General features: G+C 32.3%; 6 protein-coding genes across 6 annotated transcripts; 2 read left to right on the forward strand and 4 right to left on the reverse strand.

Annotated features, from left to right (window-relative positions):
* Positions 1-3,286, reverse strand: LOC134830791 (presequence protease, mitochondrial). The gene is made up of 2 exons (XM_063844373.1): positions 2,887-3,286; positions 1-2,825 (listed from the first exon to the last, which is right to left on the reverse strand). Exons 1-2 carry the CDS (start codon positions 3,226-3,228, stop codon positions 126-128), a joined length of 3,042 nt encoding a protein of 1,013 aa, XP_063700443.1. The 5' UTR covers positions 3,229-3,286; the 3' UTR covers positions 1-125.
* Positions 3,287-3,408: 122 nt separating this feature from the next.
* Positions 3,409-6,273, forward strand: LOC134831339 (ribosomal L1 domain-containing protein CG13096). Its single transcript, XM_063845055.1, has 2 exons — positions 3,409-4,103; positions 5,068-6,273. The coding sequence occupies exons 1-2, from the start codon at positions 3,484-3,486 to the stop codon at positions 6,155-6,157; spliced, it is 1,710 nt and encodes a 569-aa protein (XP_063701125.1). The 5' UTR covers positions 3,409-3,483; the 3' UTR covers positions 6,158-6,273.
* A 1,387-nt stretch (positions 6,274-7,660) lies between these two features.
* On the reverse strand, positions 7,661-9,447 carry LOC134831319 (zinc finger protein 256-like). Its single transcript, XM_063845026.1, has 2 exons — positions 9,314-9,447; positions 7,661-9,261 (listed from the first exon to the last, which is right to left on the reverse strand). The coding sequence occupies exons 1-2, from the start codon at positions 9,356-9,358 to the stop codon at positions 7,738-7,740; spliced, it is 1,569 nt and encodes a 522-aa protein (XP_063701096.1). The 5' UTR covers positions 9,359-9,447; the 3' UTR covers positions 7,661-7,737.
* Positions 9,448-13,039: 3,592 nt separating this feature from the next.
* Positions 13,040-14,016, reverse strand: LOC134831529 (uncharacterized). The gene has a single exon (XM_063845274.1). The coding sequence runs from the start codon at positions 13,961-13,963 to the stop codon at positions 13,163-13,165; it is 801 nt and encodes a 266-aa protein (XP_063701344.1). The 5' UTR covers positions 13,964-14,016; the 3' UTR covers positions 13,040-13,162.
* Positions 14,017-15,615: 1,599 nt separating this feature from the next.
* Positions 15,616-16,349, forward strand: LOC134829736 (actin-related protein 2/3 complex subunit 5-C). Its single transcript, XM_063842972.1, has one exon. It carries the CDS (start codon positions 15,734-15,736, stop codon positions 16,181-16,183), a length of 450 nt encoding a protein of 149 aa, XP_063699042.1. The 5' UTR covers positions 15,616-15,733; the 3' UTR covers positions 16,184-16,349.
* A 30-nt stretch (positions 16,350-16,379) lies between these two features.
* On the reverse strand, positions 16,380-16,904 carry LOC134829737 (protein FMC1 homolog). The gene is made up of 2 exons (XM_063842973.1): positions 16,742-16,904; positions 16,380-16,688 (listed from the first exon to the last, which is right to left on the reverse strand). Exons 1-2 carry the CDS (start codon positions 16,770-16,772, stop codon positions 16,405-16,407), a joined length of 315 nt encoding a protein of 104 aa, XP_063699043.1. The 5' UTR covers positions 16,773-16,904; the 3' UTR covers positions 16,380-16,404.
* Positions 16,905-16,951: the final 47 nt, after the last annotated feature.

Here is a 16,951-nt window from a genome sequence, read left to right on the forward strand (position 1 = left end):
TTCATTAAAATTTTTTTGGGCTAAAAATGAATTTTTTTCAAGGACCTTTTTAATGAAAAAATTAATTTCAACATTTACATATTTTTTTTTATTCCTCCAAAACTATCTAATTCTAACTTTCAAATTTAATTCAAGGCAGTCATTCGTTCCTTCAATTCCCCATTTTCCGGTCCAAGCACGCATTTTCCGACATTTTTAACTGCTCCCTCCTTCAAATACTTCTCCGCCACTTGCATCAAGTCCTCTTTCGTGACCCCGAGAATATTTTTCCTGTGCGCCATTCGCATCTCATGCGTCAATCCGTGCGAAAAATTATCAATTCCAACATCCATCGGAGCAATCGGGGCATCAATTTGCTGCAAAACTCCCAATTTCGCCTCAAATAAAGTTTGTTCATCGAATTTCGCGTCATTTTGTTTGATCCAGTTGTAGGTTTCGTCAAAGACATCCAGCGTTTTTGTCGAATTCGGGTCACGATAACTGTAGAAACTGAAGAGAGAATCGGTTCCGAGTTTCGCACCAGCGCCATAAGCTCCATTTTGCTCTCTAACAACCGGGAGAAGGTACTTGGCGGAAATTAGTTTCGCTAGAACGCGTAATTTAGCGAAATCGGGATGAGTGTACGAGACGGTTGGAAAAGCTTTTGCGCAATAATTCACGGGAATTGTCATTTCGTTGTGGATCGACTTCGTGGACAAGATTTTCGATTCATGCCATTTCAGCGGAGATTTTGTTCGGTTCTGGCAAACATCCCCCAAAAATGCTTCGTAAGTTTTTAACGTTGATTTTTTGTCATTTTCCGTTAAATTCAGCGCTGTACTCATCGAACCCTTTTTAAATAATTTTTCAGCAATTTTTCTCATTTTTTCCAAAATTTCCGCCGGTGTCGCTTCTGCCGTTAATTTGTTCATAAATTCCAAATGTTTGATGCCGTTAATCTCCTCCTTCAATGCCGCCGCTTCCGTGACGAGACCCGAAGCCCCGCTTATCGCATACATGTGTCCCGACTGCGCGATGCCACAAGATAGGTTCGAGAGGTAATTTTGGAGCAACATTTCAAAGCGTTCCGTGTCCTCGGGATGAAAATCGTTCAACAACTCCGAAATAATTGAAAACATCTCCTCATTATTCGGATTTAGACAATAAGTGCCCATCATTAGGCCAATTTGGTATTTTCTCGGGTCCTCTAGACTTTCCGTCAAATGAACACTGAACGACAATCCTGCGGTTTTGGTTTTAATTCGCGTATCAAAGGTGCGAAAATCAGTTTTTTTCGTTCCAAATTGGCTCACGACGTCGCAAAACAAGGGCAAAAGCACTTTTTCTTCGTGTTCCAGTTCGGAGGCGTCAAAAATCGAACGGAAATATGTGACGCCGTTTGTGTCAACAAGACAAATTTGCGTGGGAACGTCTTTTACGGTGATTTTTTCCAATCGGGGGGCTTCCAAATCGGTCTTAATGTCACTCAGTTTGAGGCACGGAAGGATTTCCATGTTTTCCACGGACTTTTGGGACTCTAACAGAGCCAAGCCATCTTTGAAGACACGTTCCTTGTCAGTTTCTGTTAATGCATCGACCTTTTCCTGCAGCAATTTTTGTTCCGCAGCTGCGAATTTTGCTTCGTGATCCTTGTCCGGAGACATCGTTAACGTCAATTTATGCTTATTTTTGATGAAATATTGTTCAACTTTCTTTTCCAGGTACTTTGGGTCCTCCGCCAAGTTCTTTCTGAAGCGCGCTATGGTGTTGGCGACTTCCATACTGCTGATTAAATCACTTCCTGTGCCGTGATTCCACAAGGCGGTCAAGTTAAAAAGCAATCCGAGACCAAATTTGGGTGTTTGGTGCTTCATCATGAGTTCAATGTTGTGTAAAATGCCTTCCAAATGCGTTTTATCGAAGCCCTGCTCGACCACTTGTTGGATCGTTTGATCGAAAATCGTTTGAACTCGTTCAAAATCGTTCACAGCGATATCCTGAAGACCAATTGTGAACATTGTGTCCTTAATATTCGACTCGAAACCGGTATTTCCGTTGTACCCACCCGAAATATTCGGTTCAATCAAGCTTTTGTAAAAGTACGAGTTGGGTCCCTTGACCAAAAGTTCCGTCAAGACGTAAATAACGAAATTTTCGTAAGTATCTCGAATGTCGGACATCAAAAATCCAATTCCAATTTGATTTTGCTTCTCGAACGGCGCTCCCATGTTGTCGAAACGACACGTAATGTGAGCAGATCGTGGCTCCGTCCACCGTTTCTGGTTCGGGACGACACTATAAGACGCATCAATGGGGTTCACATGTCCCAAATACTGCGAATTCACGTAATCCAACGTCTTTTCCAGCTGGAAATTGCCGTAACTGAACATTCGTGCGTTACTCGGGTGATAATATTTCTGATGGAACTCGACGAGGTCCTTGTGTGTCAATTCCGGGATTTTTATGGGGTCACCACCAGAACAAACGCCATACGTGTGATCCGGCAAAATCTTATTGAAAAAATTTTCGCCAAAAACAGCGGAATTTTCCGAAAATGCTCCCTTCATTTCGTTGTAAACGACGCCTTTGAAGATTAATGGTGAGTTTTTGTCATCTATCGTCGAATGTTCCAAGCGCCAACCTTCCTGCAAGAAGTCCAGGTACTTCAAATTCGGCTTGAAAACGGCATCGCAGTAAATTCCCATCAAATTTCGGTAATCTGTCTCGTTTGTCGACGAAAATGGGTACAAAGTGTAGTCGGGACCCGTCATGGCGTTCATGAAAGTTGCCAAACTTCGATTTAACATCTTGAAAAAGGGGTCGCGGACGGGAAAACGTTCACTTCCCTAAAAGAAAATTAATTTTAAATATTAAAAATTGCTTAAAATTGAAGGAAAATTAACTTACACAGAGAACATTATGTTCCAAGATGTGCGGAAGACCGGTGCTGTTCATCGGGGTCGTGCGAAAATTAATGGAAAAGACATTATTGCTGTCGGGACGATCAACGTGGAGGTATTCCAGGCCAGTTTTCTCGTGTTTCAACACATAAGCCGTCATATTAAACTCTTTGATGAACTTAACATTCGTGCAGACAAATCCGTGCATCGAATCGCCGACCAAATATTTGGATTTTCGGAAAGTTGCATCATCAACTGCGGATTTTGTGGCTGTTTGTGACGAGAATTGGCGTGAAAAATGCTGAATTGGACGCGTTTTTATCGTCTTTTGCAAGAGACGAGTTATCATTTTGTGTCACCTTCAATTAATTTCGCAAAATAAAGGTTAAAAAATTGAGCGACGATGATTTCAATTGCCTACCGAGAAAAACCTTTTTTCTGTCATATTATCAGCTGTTCATCACTCTCATACATCTCACAAAGACCCGTGGCACAATTCGAGAGAGAATTTCTCACACGTGCGTTTATTTTTAAAAGCACACATCGCAAGTCAGACACATTTTACAAAATTTCAGAGAAATTAGCGAAAATTTTAACTAAAAAAATGGTCAAAGTAAAGCTCGAAAAGGGAAAAAAGGCTCCGGTAGTCGCCGTCGATGCCCCCAAGGATCGTGTCAAGACAAAAGCCAACAAAAAAGCTGCCGCACCGAAAAAAGTCAAACCCGTGCCAGCGAAGGACTTTGCGGAGGCCAGCGACAGTGATGAAGCTCCCGAAGCCATTCCCATTGCGAAAGTCGATCAAGTTCCCGTCGTTTCGAAGAACAAGAACAAAAATAAAAAGAAGAATAAAAAAGCTGCAGCTGCTGCTGCGGTTGCCGGTGAAGACGACAAAAAGGATAATTTGACAAAAATTAACAAAGCTGGAAAAGTTACGAAAAAGCCACAGAAAAAAGATGCGTTCGTGGATAAAGCTGAGAAAATCACGAAAAAGTTGAAAAGTGCGGCGAAAAATTTGAAAACGAAAGATGCGGTCGTTGAGGATCCCGCTGAGGCTCCTGAAATGCTTGCCACAAAAGATGCGATTCGTGCTGCCGTGATTGCTTTAAGGAAAGCCACTGAAGAAGAAGCGAAGGAGAAGAAAAAGTTGTTTGACAAAGATTTCAAGTATTGCTTGCAAGTGTGTGCGACCAAAATTCCCAAATGTCCCACGCGGCTTGTTCGATTGTAAGTTCTTATTTTAAATCTTAAATAATTTTATTTAAAATTTTTGTTCTTTGCTCCATTTAATAATTTAAAAAATTTCTATTTTTTAATTTCTTCCGAAAAATTTCAAGTATTTTTTATTTTTTTTTTAAATTTTTTAAAATTTTTTTATTTTTATTTTTTTTATTTTTTTAAAATTGGTTTTTTTTTATTTTAAATTTTTTTTTTATTTTTTAAATTTTTTAGATTTTATTTTTTTAATTTATTATTAAATTTTTAAATTAATTAATTTTGATTTTTAATTTTTAAATTATTTTAATAAAATTTTTATTTTTTTTTTCAATTATTTTTTTTAAAATTTTATTTTTTTTTTTTTAAATAAAATTTTACAAATTTTTTTTTTAATTTAATGTTTTTTTAATTTTTAAATTAATTTCAATATTGATTTTTAATTTTAATTTATGGTTTTTAAATTAATTTAAAATAAAAATTTAATTAATTTTTCGTAAAATTTTTTATTTTTTTTAATTATTTTAGGTATTTTTTACAAAATGAAAAATTTTATTTTTTGATTAATTTTTCGTTGTTTTTAATTCTTGATTTATAATTTCTTTTTTGAAAAATAATTTATTTTTTTTTAATAATTTTTCACAAAAAAAATTTTGAAAACATAATTTACTGATTTTTTTAAAAATTTTTGAATTTTTTATAAATATCATTTTCAATGCAATAAATTTTTAATTTTTTTTTTAAAATTTAAAATCATTAAATTTAACGGTTTTTTTTAAAATTTTTAATTTTTTTTTAAAAATTTTTTATTTTTTAAAATTAATTTATTTTTTTATATTTTTTTTAAATTTCATTTTAATTAATTTTTGAGTAAAAAAAATTTTGAATTCAAATCTTCAAGCTTACAATTTTCTTTCTTTATAAAAAATCAATTTATTAATTTTTTAATCAAATTTTATTGATTTTTTCCTTTCAGACCCTTACCGCATTCCCTTTACGACGACACAGACGACATTTGCTTGGTTGTCCGCGACGACGTGCGTGGCAAGCAACACGATCCCGAACTAACAGCTGCCAAATACGAGCAAATTTTCCGCGAGCAAAAGATCGATTTCATCAAAAAAGTCATGCCCTTCCAGGAGATGAAGCAAAATCACAGCAGTTTCGAGCAAAAACGCAAACTCGCCCAAACCTACGAACTTTTCTTGTGCGACTCGATCATCTCGGCGCGCGTCTTCAAATTTACCGGCAAATATTTCATTGAAACGCGCAAATCGGCTGTTCCCGTCAAAATCAAGCACAACGAAGAAAAAAACCTAAAAGCCGAGCTACTTCGTGGCGTCAGCAAAACGTGCTACAAACAAGTGTCGCACGGCATGACAACAGCCATTCAAGTGGCAACACACAAACACTCCGTCGAGCAATTTGTCGAGAATATCGAGGCAATTTTGGAGAAACTCAAGACCGAATATCCCGGTGGCTGGGTGAACATCAAGAACATTTACTTGAAGCCGATGGCTCATTCGGTGGTCAGTTTGCCGTTGTACATCAGCGAAATCGATCCGAATCGCGTTCCGGTGCCCGTTATTGTTGGGCCCAAATATCGACATCTCATGAAAGTCGCCAATAAACTCGAAAACGAGTCGAAGAAATTCCGCTTGAACGAAGGTTTCAAGGTCGAGAAGAAAAAAGGCGTCAAACGCGAATCTGAAGACGGAAAAGGACAAAAAACGAAAAAAGTCAAGGTAGAAAATGAAGAAAAGGAGGAACAGGAAAACGATGAAGAGACAGAAGTAAAGGCAGAAAGTGATGGATCTGATGGCGAAAATGAACCTGAAGAAGAGGAAAAGGCACCAAAAGTGAAACCAGCGAAGAAACAAAAGAAAAATAAGAAATCTGCAGCTGCTGCTGTCGAGAAAAAAGTGGAAACGAAACCAGTAGTCAAGAAGGAAAATGTAAAGAAAAATAAAAAAGGACCGGCGATGGAAAAAGCGAGTCCCAAAAAAGCTCCTGTTGCCGACAAAAAACCAAAATTCGAGAAAAAGGGAAAGAAAGCAAAGGCTTAAGTGAATTTTTTAACCGACTGTTATCTAAACCAACTTTAACTATTAAATAGATATCTTTGAAATAAATTTATTCTATAAAAATAATGGACCCGTTGACTTTGTTCTATCCATAAAAAAATTTTTGAAGGCAGAAATCTATGAAAAATGAATATCGTTAATCAAATTTTTATTTTTTTTTTAAATTTATTGAAATTGATAGAGGACTAAAAAATATTTGATACGTTTTTTTAAATTAAAATTTAAGTTTTTTTCTATGAATTTTTAAAAATTTGTTGAAGATGCGAAAAATAGTCTTTTGCTTCTAATTTAGTTTTTTTGTCGAAATTTCAAATTTTTTGTATTGAGTTGTGTTAAATTATATTTTTAAAAATTATTTTGAGTTATTTTTGATCAAAAATATCTAAGAAATGCTCGAAGTTAATTAATTAAAGTTTTAATTTAAAATTTAATTTTTGATAAAATAAACTGAGAAGATTTTTCAGAAGTTTATTAAAAAAAAAAAATAACTTTTTAATTAAAAATTGAATTAATTAATTTCGAGTAATTCTTGGATATTTTTGATAAAAAAAATATCTCAAAATAATTTTAAAAATATAATTAAACACATTTAGGCCGCTCCAAATGAAACTCAATAGTTTTGTCCGATGCCCCATTTTAAATTCGAAAATCGAATGGGGCAGAATAAAAAAAAAGTTAAAAATTTCATCAAAAACTACCAATTTTTGGTGTATTTCCATAATTTTACATAAAACTTTCAAGAAAATTTTTCAACTTTTAGTAGTTTTTGTATTCAAAATCATATTTCGACATAAAGTTTTCTTTAAAAAAAAAAATTTTCATGAAAATTATTGAATTTTTTTTTCAAAAAAATTTTGACAGTTATTTTTATGATATTCATTTTTTTCAATTTTAATTAAATTTTTTTAAATCAATTTTTAATACACAAATATCAATGTAAAAAACTCAAAACAACAATAATATTGATTAACGATCGAAAATTTTTAAAAAATTTGACATTTTGTATGAAAAAAGTATTTCAAATTTTTTTATTTTTTTTTGCCCCACCCATTTTTATTTCAAAAATTTTGGACCAAACTATTGAGTTTCATTTGGAGCGGCCTTAATTATAAAAAATTAATTTTAAATAAAAAAAATATAAATTTCGATAAGGAACAAAATGACTCTTTTTATATCTTTTTTCAATTTTTAAAAATTAATTCTAAAAAAATTCAAAAATTCAATTAATTCTCATCATTTCCAAAAGATTGAAAAATTGTTGAAGCATTGTAGTTTTTTAAAAATTCCAATATTTTCAGTCAAAAGATGACTTTTGTTAGAAAAATGTCAAAATTTTTTAAACTTTTGTAAATATTTCGGACTGTAAATATTTTTTTAAATATTTAAATTTAAAAAATTGCAAAAAAAAAATATTTTTCCCGAGAATTTGGGCCAAATTTCACAAATATTCTAATTTTTTACGATTTTTTTCTATAAACCGTCCTAATTTTTCATTCAAACACATTTTCTTAATAATTTTAACTAAAACTGTTCTATTTTTCATAAATTTTTAATAAATCCACTCAATTGCTTATAGTTATTTCCGATTCAACGTCTCCCACTTCATGCAATTGTATCACTTCACTTTCGTCGTCCATCGAATAAATTAACGCTGCTCTGATATTTTCGTCATTTCCATTGTGAATTTGTTCTACGTGTTCATAATAATCGCGAAATTTATCGAATTTCAGTCCGCACTCGTCCAACGGGCAAATAACTTGACGGTGTTCCTTGCATCGATGATTAATGAAGCCCTTTTTACTTTTGAACGACTTGAAACAAATGCCGCAGGGACTTTCTCCCTTTCTCAAAGGACTACCGTCCATCTCCGCATCGGATTGGGTGTCTTCCGTGTAGTCGATCTCCTTGCATTGGTGCTCCTTGAAGCCGCGCTTACTGCGAAAAGGTTTTTTGCACCCAAGACACTGCTCGAAAAAATTCCCATCATTCACTTTTGGGACCTCATTCGTTAAAATTATCTCGTCGTTGTCTCCTTGCTGCATCATTGTGGCACTTTTGTGTGTTTTTGGGTGTGCTGCTCGGTGATGACTGCGGTACTGCGACCGAAATTGAAATTCTTCGTCGCAAAGTTCGCATTTTATGTACACATGAAGTCGTCGGTGGCGCAACAGCAAGAGTCCCGTATTGAATTTCGCGTCACAAAGCTCACATTCGTACCGTCTCGCGTTCTCGTGAATCTTTAAATGTCGCGAAAGATTCTCCTTGGTCTTGAATTGCTTCGTACAAAAGTCACAAATGAACAAATCGTTCGTTTTCTTCATGGGACGCCCGTGTTTTCGCACCTGATGCTTCATAATTGTCGTGTAACCGTAGACGGGTCCATGTCCGCAGATGCCACATTTGGTTCTCGGCTTGCCCGAAGTCGGAGACCGATCCCGAATTATGGGAAACTCTTCGCATAACGGACCCTTGACGACACTGGGCTCCTTGGCGGGCATCCGAATGGGCGGCGGACGACGTCGCGTACTGTGAACCTTCAAGTTGTGACACAGCTTCATGTGTTTCTTGAGGCAACGCGAGTCTTTGAGCTCGCGCAAGCATTCGGGACACGAAAAAGTCGTCATCGAGGACAAATCAATTTCGACTGTGCCATTGTCCTGCACATGATGAAGTTTGATATGCTGCGTCAGGATCTTTTTTGTGGTGAACGATTGAGTGCAATACGAGCAGGAAATGCGATCATCACCGGTGGCGTCCTCAATTTTGTCGTAATGCGCATCTTTTTCCACAATTTTGACGGAATTCGTGACTTGCTCAGCATCGTCGGCGTTTTCTTGTAGGAACTGCGACTTGGGTTTCAGTGTTTTAATGACTTCGACACTGATGGTGTAGTCACAATCGCTGTCTGAGGAGTAAAATTCCTCAGTTTCCAGTAAGTTTTGTAAAAGTAGCGAGATTTTTTGATCTTTGTGCTCGAGCAGTTGATGTTGGAACAACAATTTGGATATTCGGAATTTTTTGGTGCACGTTGGACATTCGTGTTCGCTCTTGGGACCTTGTTGCTCCAAAGAGTCAAAGTCAATTTCCTAAAAGAACGAAGGATTTTTAGTGCGAAATATTAAATTAAAGTAAAATTACCTCATCTGAATGTTCGGAATCGTAGTTGTCGTTCTCTATTTCCATATTTTTGGTTGATTTTGAATGTTTTTGGACAAAAAAATTTTAAAAATGCTGGAAAATTAATAAATTTTTGATGTTTGTTTGTGTTTTTCATCCATCTGTCATTCATGTATGACATTTGACCAGGGGCGTAATGTCATAGGGTGCTGGGATGGGCCGTGCCCCCCCCCATGAATTTTGATTCTCAGAGAAAATTTTTAGAATCCAGGGCTCAAAACTTTTATTTGTTCAATGTATAAGGCTTCCCCAAAAAATTATAAGGCAACAAAAGGAAAACTCAAGCTTAAGAATTTATTTTTATCTCTTTATGGGGGATATAGAAATATTATATAAATTTTGAAATACTTTTTCATAAAAAAGTGACTGATTTTTTAAGTTTTGTTAGCCTTTTTAGCAATAATTTGGTTGTTTTAAACCATTTTGACATTTTAACTATTTTAAAGATTATTTATAAAAATTTTGAGTAAAAATTTCTAATTTCTTACAAAAAATAACGACCAAAAAAATTAAAAATAATTTTTAGAAAAATTTGTCAAAATATTTTTTTTTTTGAAAAGAAAATATAAGTCAAAACGCCAATGTAGCCAAAATTTCATATAAAATAATGCAATCTTTGATTTTTGGTTTTGGTGTGATAGTTTTGGGTATTTACTACATCATGAAATAAAAATTTTTTTAAAATGTTTTTACTTTTGTAAGAATTTTCAACGAGCTTCCGAACATCAGTACTAATTAAAAGTGCCTTATAATTTTTTAAGTGAATAAAAATTGAATTCTAAATTAAATTTTTAAGTTTTTTTACTGAGCTAATCATTTGTACCTAAAATATTTATTTGCGTAAAAAATCTATCAATCTATATTTTTTAAAAAATACCTAATAAAAAAAATAGAAAAAAAAGTCGTCTAAAGAACGCATTCCGATATTACTCTTTATTTTAGTCCTCACTTTACAATTTCATAATCCTCATTTCAATTTTCCGAACTTTTTATCAACTACAGACTTTTTCCATTGAAATGCATTATTTCATAATTTTGCACCCCTAATTTCACATTTGTGTACTCCTCATGACCCTTTCACAATTTTATACACCTCACAACCCAAGGGACTGCCCACAGACCTTCAGGGTCCTCAAATAACTAGGGCAATTTTGGGGTTTGAAAAAATTAAAAAAAAAAAATTTCATGACCGTTTTTTCGAAAAAGAAGAAAAACGGTCTTGCGATTTTTCAAGTCAAGTTTTAATCAACTTTCGATGGATTTCAAAGCTAGAATTGAATAAATATTCATTCTAAAGATGATTTCCATCGAAATCTCCTTGATTTTTGAAAAAATAAAAAAAAATTTTGGGGCACAGCGTTACTGACACACACACAGACGACAAGTCGAATTTAATACCGCATTTTTTCTTCGAAATGCGGTAAAAAATAAATTAAAAAAATAAAAAAACAGACAATAAAAAAATCAACTGTTTAGTTATTTTTTAAAAATAATTCTAAAAAAAATGAAAAATAATAAAAAAAACTAAAGATTAAATAAAAATTTTCCCATAGGATAAAAGGTGCTTTATTAGTTGTAAAATATTTTCAAGAAATGCAAAAGAATCCAAATTTTTGTTTATATAAATTAAAATTGGATTAAAATTGATTAAAATGAAATTAGACTACACTATAAAAAACTGGTGTCTCGCAAGCAAAAAATTCCGCGAGACACTTCGCGAGACACTTTGCGAGACACCATGAAAAATTTTAAAATTTTGAAAATTTTTGGAGGAACATTTTTTTTCGTGATTTTTTGTTAATTTTATGATTGAAACTGATTAGCAGATGAATAATGCAACCATTGTACGCTTTTATTCCTGCAAAATTTGTTAAAATTTCTGAGATTTTTTGCGATTTTTGTTCATTTTTACCCAAATTATTCATTTTATTGGAATAATTTTAACATTAAAAAAACAAAAAAAAAAAACATAAAAATGAAATTTACAGACAAATCAAGAGGTTCTTAGAATGAAATTTATAGGTTTTAGAAAATTTTAACTTTCACGCAAAACCATTAACGCTCTTTAATTGAAGTAAAGTTTTAGTAAAAATTTAGTTAAAATCATCAGAATTGAAGTTCGCTTGATTATTACAGCAATTTATGAAATTAAATTTTTTCTTAATTTTTTTTTGTGAGACCTAAAAACGTGTAAAATAAGACTTCGTTTTTAAGATAATTTGTTATTTTTAAACAAAATCTTCTTTATTTTTCAATATACGGCAAAAAAAAAAAAAGAAAATACATTTCCATCCTACTCGGGATCTACTAGTTTCCTTCCTTTTATTTTGATTTAAGTTTGTTATTTTTATTATTTTTTTTTTAATTTTTTTTTTGTTTGTCATTATAAGAAAAAAGTTCAAATTTATGAATATGTTTTTTCGAAAATTCTTAGAAATTTGAGCAAATTTTGCAGGAATAAAATTTTACATTAGTTGCTTAATTCATCTGCTATCCATTTGCAATCATAAAATTTAAAAAAAATATCGAAAAAAAAAATTTTTTTTCCAAAAAATTTCAAAATTTTAAAATTTTTCATGGTGTCTCGCAAAGTGTCTCGCGAAGTGTCTCGCAAAGTGTCTCGCGTGTGTCTCGCGCGTGTCTCGCGGGATTTTTTGCTTGCGAGACACCAATTTTTTGCAGTGTAAGATTGGTGTAGGAAATATTTAACGATCTTGTCAACACTATCTTATGGTTTTCAAAAGCTATTATTTGAAAGCTTATCATCAATAAATGAATTTATCAAATAGATAAATAATTTTTTTTCTGCTATCTCTCAATAAATTTTTTTTCTTCTATCTCTCAATAATTTATATTTGTTTTGCCATCAAAATAATTTTTTTCCTTTAAAAATATTTAAAAAAAAAAAAAAAATGGGAAGACCTCGTAGACGAAAAAACAAAAAGAGCAATACACAGAATCAGAATTCTATGAATTCAATGAATTTTCAAATAGCTAACGAGCCTTGTAATAATTCTGAAGAATTCTATGAAAATGATTATTATGATGATTTTATGGACTACGACGATAGGCAAGTTTTTACCTTCATATTTTCATATTTTATGAAATTTATTTCTTTTCCTTAAGATCTTACAGGGAAAGAGCATTAGATGATATTTTGGAACATGTTTGCCGGCTGCAGAATATTTTAAATTTTCGCAAATATATTTTCGAGAAAAATTCATCGGAAAAAAGGAAGATTGAAAAGATGCTGAAACAGTGTCAAGAAATGCAAAATTTGGTCAAAAATATTCCAAAAACGGAGAAAAAAGAAAAGTCAAACTTTTTTGGTAATTGTTTAGAAGTCATGTTATGGGTTGGTGTAGTTACTTGGTTTGGCCGAAGATATCTCAGAGATATTATTTATAAATAACTGAGCTCATAGTACTAAATCAGAAGATTTTTTTAAAGTTTTTCTTAAAGACAGATTTTTAAATTTGGAACTAATTTCCAAACAACAATAATTGGTTTTGTTATACAACATCAAAAATTAATAAAAAAAAATTCGCCTAAAATAAAATTTTTAAATTAAATAAACAACATTTTAAAAAAAATTATTTATATTTTGATATTTAAATTTAAATACATTGCTAGTTAATTTAAAAATATTTTTTATTATTTTTTTTATAAGTTTTATTTTTAATTATTTTATCCTTACACAATTTTTTATTAAAAAAAAATATTAAATTAAATATTTAAATAAATAAATATTTGTGATTAATAAAAACTCTCGAAAAAAAAATTGCACATGCACCAAAAAATTCACATAAATCACTGAATCCTGTTCACAGGATACTTTATTGCTGGTTGTCGTGGCTTTGCTCCTCCTCCTATGCTGTCCTTCCATATCATCGATATCAAAATGAAAAATCCCCCAATTATCCGGGAAATCAAATCTAGTATTCCAAAGAAAATTGGTGTGCAAGCGTGAACCAAACGAGTCAACTCTGGCATCATCCGAACACAAAAATCACCCACAAATTGAATCAAATGAAAGCCACCAATAAAAATGCTGATCATCACAAGTGGAACCATCTGCATAAATTTTATGCAATTTTCCACCGTAAACTTGTGCAGTAATAAATTTTTAATATTAACATTTGCCGATTCGAGCCACAAGTCGAAAATTTCCTTCCATGTCGCTGTCGAATTTGTGCTGTCATTATTTAAGGATTTTGATGTGCTCCTGTCGAAACTGGTCTCGGATGATTCTACTTTCCGTAGAATTTTCAGTTTTAGTTTTACTTCGCCGTCTTTGAATCGCACAGTTTTTATTTGGAACCAAAAAGTACCGAAGGGAACGTCTTCCAGCTGGTCAATGTAAAGTGTTCCTGTAGTTGCATCGATTACCTCAAAGCCGATCCAATGCGGTGAGTTTTTGTAGAATTTTTCGATTTCTCTTCTAACAGCAACCAAATCGCTCAAGAGCTCGGTTTCGGAAGCACCTAAAAGTATCACGTTGCGGTAATCGCTTATCGCTGAAATATAGGACTTTTTTTCAAAACTTCCGAGGAAAATGCGAGAACGGAGTTTTTCCTTAATGCCTGACTGGAAAGTTTCTTCAATGTCCATTTTTATTGTTTAATTTAAAATCTTATCATCTATTTGGTACTTTTTTTGTTTTGTTTCATTTTCATGGATTTCCAATCCCTTTCGACGATTTATCTAAACTCAAAGACATTTTCAAAAATAATTTTTTAATTTATTTTTGAATTTAATTTTCAATTAAAATTTATTTTTTTTATCAAGTCAATTAAAGCTCAAAGAATTAGTTTTTCACTTTTTCTGCATATCTTTTTTAAATATTTTTTATTACAAATTTTTTGCTTACGTTGAATCAAAAATCAGCTGAGTAAGGCCAAAACAATAATTCTAAATGTTTCAGGTTTCATCTTTCATAATTTTTTGGGAATTTTGCAGGGGGGATATCTAATATCGAGTATCTAAAATATAAGAAAAAAAATCATATTTTTGTACATTTTTGACAGAAATTCTTATGAAAAAGATGACAATTTTCTTTAAAATTAGTTCAAAATTTAATATTTCTCTATATTTTAATGTTTAAAGCCGCTCCAAATGAAAATAAAAAATAAAATCAATGCCCCATTTTAAAAGTAGAAAATCCAATGGGGTAAAATTAAAAAAAAAGTTAAAAATTTCATCAAAAATTACCGTTTTTTTGGTCTATTTTCATAATTTTTTGAGTAATTTTCAAAATTTGTTTTAAAAGAATTTCAATTTTTACTAATTTTTTTTTTAAATCATATTTTAAGTTGAATTTTCTTCTCTAAAAATTTTTTTCATAAAGTTGAAATTTTATGAAATGAAATTGATGAAATTTTATTTTTTAGTCATGAAATTTTATTCTTTAAATTTTAAAATGAAATATTCTAAAATCTCATATAAATTAGCAAATCTTAAAGTAAAGCTTAATAAAAAATATCAAAAATATTATTTCACGCTCAAAAATTCTTATTATGGTGAATCCATAATAAGGAATGACACAGTTTTTAATGATTTGTCAGAAAAGATCTATCAACGTGTTTATTTTTGCCAGTTAAAATTAAAATTTCGTCATTTTGTAAAAAAAACTTTTTTTTATTTTAAATTTTATATTTCGTGGAAAGTTAAATAAATAATAACTAAAAAAAAATTAATGTTGATGTAAATCATCAAGGTAATAAAAATAATGGTAAAAATAATGGATTTTCCAAATAAAATAAAATAAAAATATTTTTCATAAAAATAAGGGACACATTTTTTAAAAAATAATTCAGACAGTAAGTATTTATCTTTTATGATTTTATTTTTTTTTTTTTTCATTTTAAATTTTCAATGAATCCATTTCAAAGCAACAAAAATATTGATAAATCTTAAAAAAATATTAGAATTTAGCAATTTGTATTGTTTTTGGAAAAATATAGTGAAAAAATAAGAAATTTCAGAAATAAAAATCAACGTTTGAAGATATTGAGATAGTTTTTTAAATTGCAAACAAAATCTTTTATTTTCATTAAATTCCTTAATTTTTATTATTTTTTTGGTACCATGGATGCGATTTTTTAAGTGGTTTTAGAGTAAAATTGTCTTTTTGCTATATTTAAAATAAATCGAAATCGTCCCTAAATTTAACCGATAAATTTAAAATGACGAGGTTTGCATTCACGGTAAAAAAACATCACAGCTCGTCGGAAGACAGTACCTCCTCCCCCTGACGACAGGAGTTTCCGAACCGCCCGAACACGTCAGGCAAATCATCGAATTTTGATAAACACACAATTCCAAAGATAAAAGTTGCATCAAAAAAAAAGTTGGGTGTGAACGCTCCGTGTTTGTTTGAGAATGGCAAAGAACACCTTTAGCTCGGCATTCCGCAAAATCGACGTAGATGCCTACAACGAGGACAACTTCAAGGAGGAAGAACAGACGGAACAAAAGGTCGGACCGGACGAGAACGAGGTGACTAATATGCTGAATCAGGGCAAGAATGTGGAGGCGTTGAAGTTTGTGTTGCAAAATGCGCCGCTCGGCTGCAAGAATCAGCAAATCAAGGATCAGGCGTTGAATTTGACGTTGCGCGTCTTGCTGACGATAAAATCCACGCAAATGGATGCGGCAATCAGTCAATTGGAAACGGACTTGCTCGATGTCTTGATGAAGTACATTTATCGCGGCTTCGAGATCCCGTCGGAGGGCAGTAGCGGTCATTTGTTGCAGTGGCACGAAAAGGTCTTTGCCAAAACGGGATACGGCTCCATCACGAGAGTCTTGTGTGATAGCTCAAGGGCGTAGGTGCCCCGTTTTTTTTCTTTTTCGATCGGATGCAGTCATTCCCGATTACTCTTCCTTTTTTTACGATTTATTTTTTTTTACTTACAATGTCGCGCAATTAACCAAAATGATCTACATAACTAATTAATATCCAAACACACACACACGTATTATATGGATCAAATTATTGAAAAAAAAAAATGCATTTTCCTACATATAGTATTCTAAAAATCGGTTTTTATTCAGGGTTTTTTGTCATGAGGCAATTTAAAGCCCACCAAATCGGCCGTATCTTTGATACTTCTCTCGCCGCGACCCTTATATTCGGCATTGATGGCTTTGTGTTGCCGGAGACTTCGTAAGTAGGTCAAGTACGTGTTGCCCAGGAACTGCATTTCGTCTTTAGCCTTGCACAATTGCATATCTGTCGTCTGATACTTGCGAAACTGTTCGATCATGTACTTGGCCATTCCGGAATTCTTGATATTTCCATCGGGGCTACTTAAGCGCAACTCATGGAGGAGACCTAAAAAAAATTTTCATTTAAAATTTGGTCATTTTAGAATTTGGAAACCTCACCTCGTAGTAAATTAGAGCTCTTCGATGCCATTTTGTACCAATTCTAAATCGTATTTTTCGTAAATTGGTTCTTCTGCGTCGTTCCAAAAGTCCTTTTCCGCTTCGACGGTTCTTTCAAATGAAATTACCGACAAATCGTTGAAGATATCTGGTGAATTGTGATACTCAGGAAGTTGGTTCTCAGTTACAAATTTGTTGATTTTAACAATA

The sequence above is a fragment of the Culicoides brevitarsis genome, chromosome 2 (genome assembly GCF_036172545.1).
Source record: "Culicoides brevitarsis isolate CSIRO-B50_1 chromosome 2, AGI_CSIRO_Cbre_v1, whole genome shotgun sequence".
Classification (NCBI taxonomy): Eukaryota; Metazoa; Arthropoda; class Insecta; order Diptera; family Ceratopogonidae; genus Culicoides; species Culicoides brevitarsis.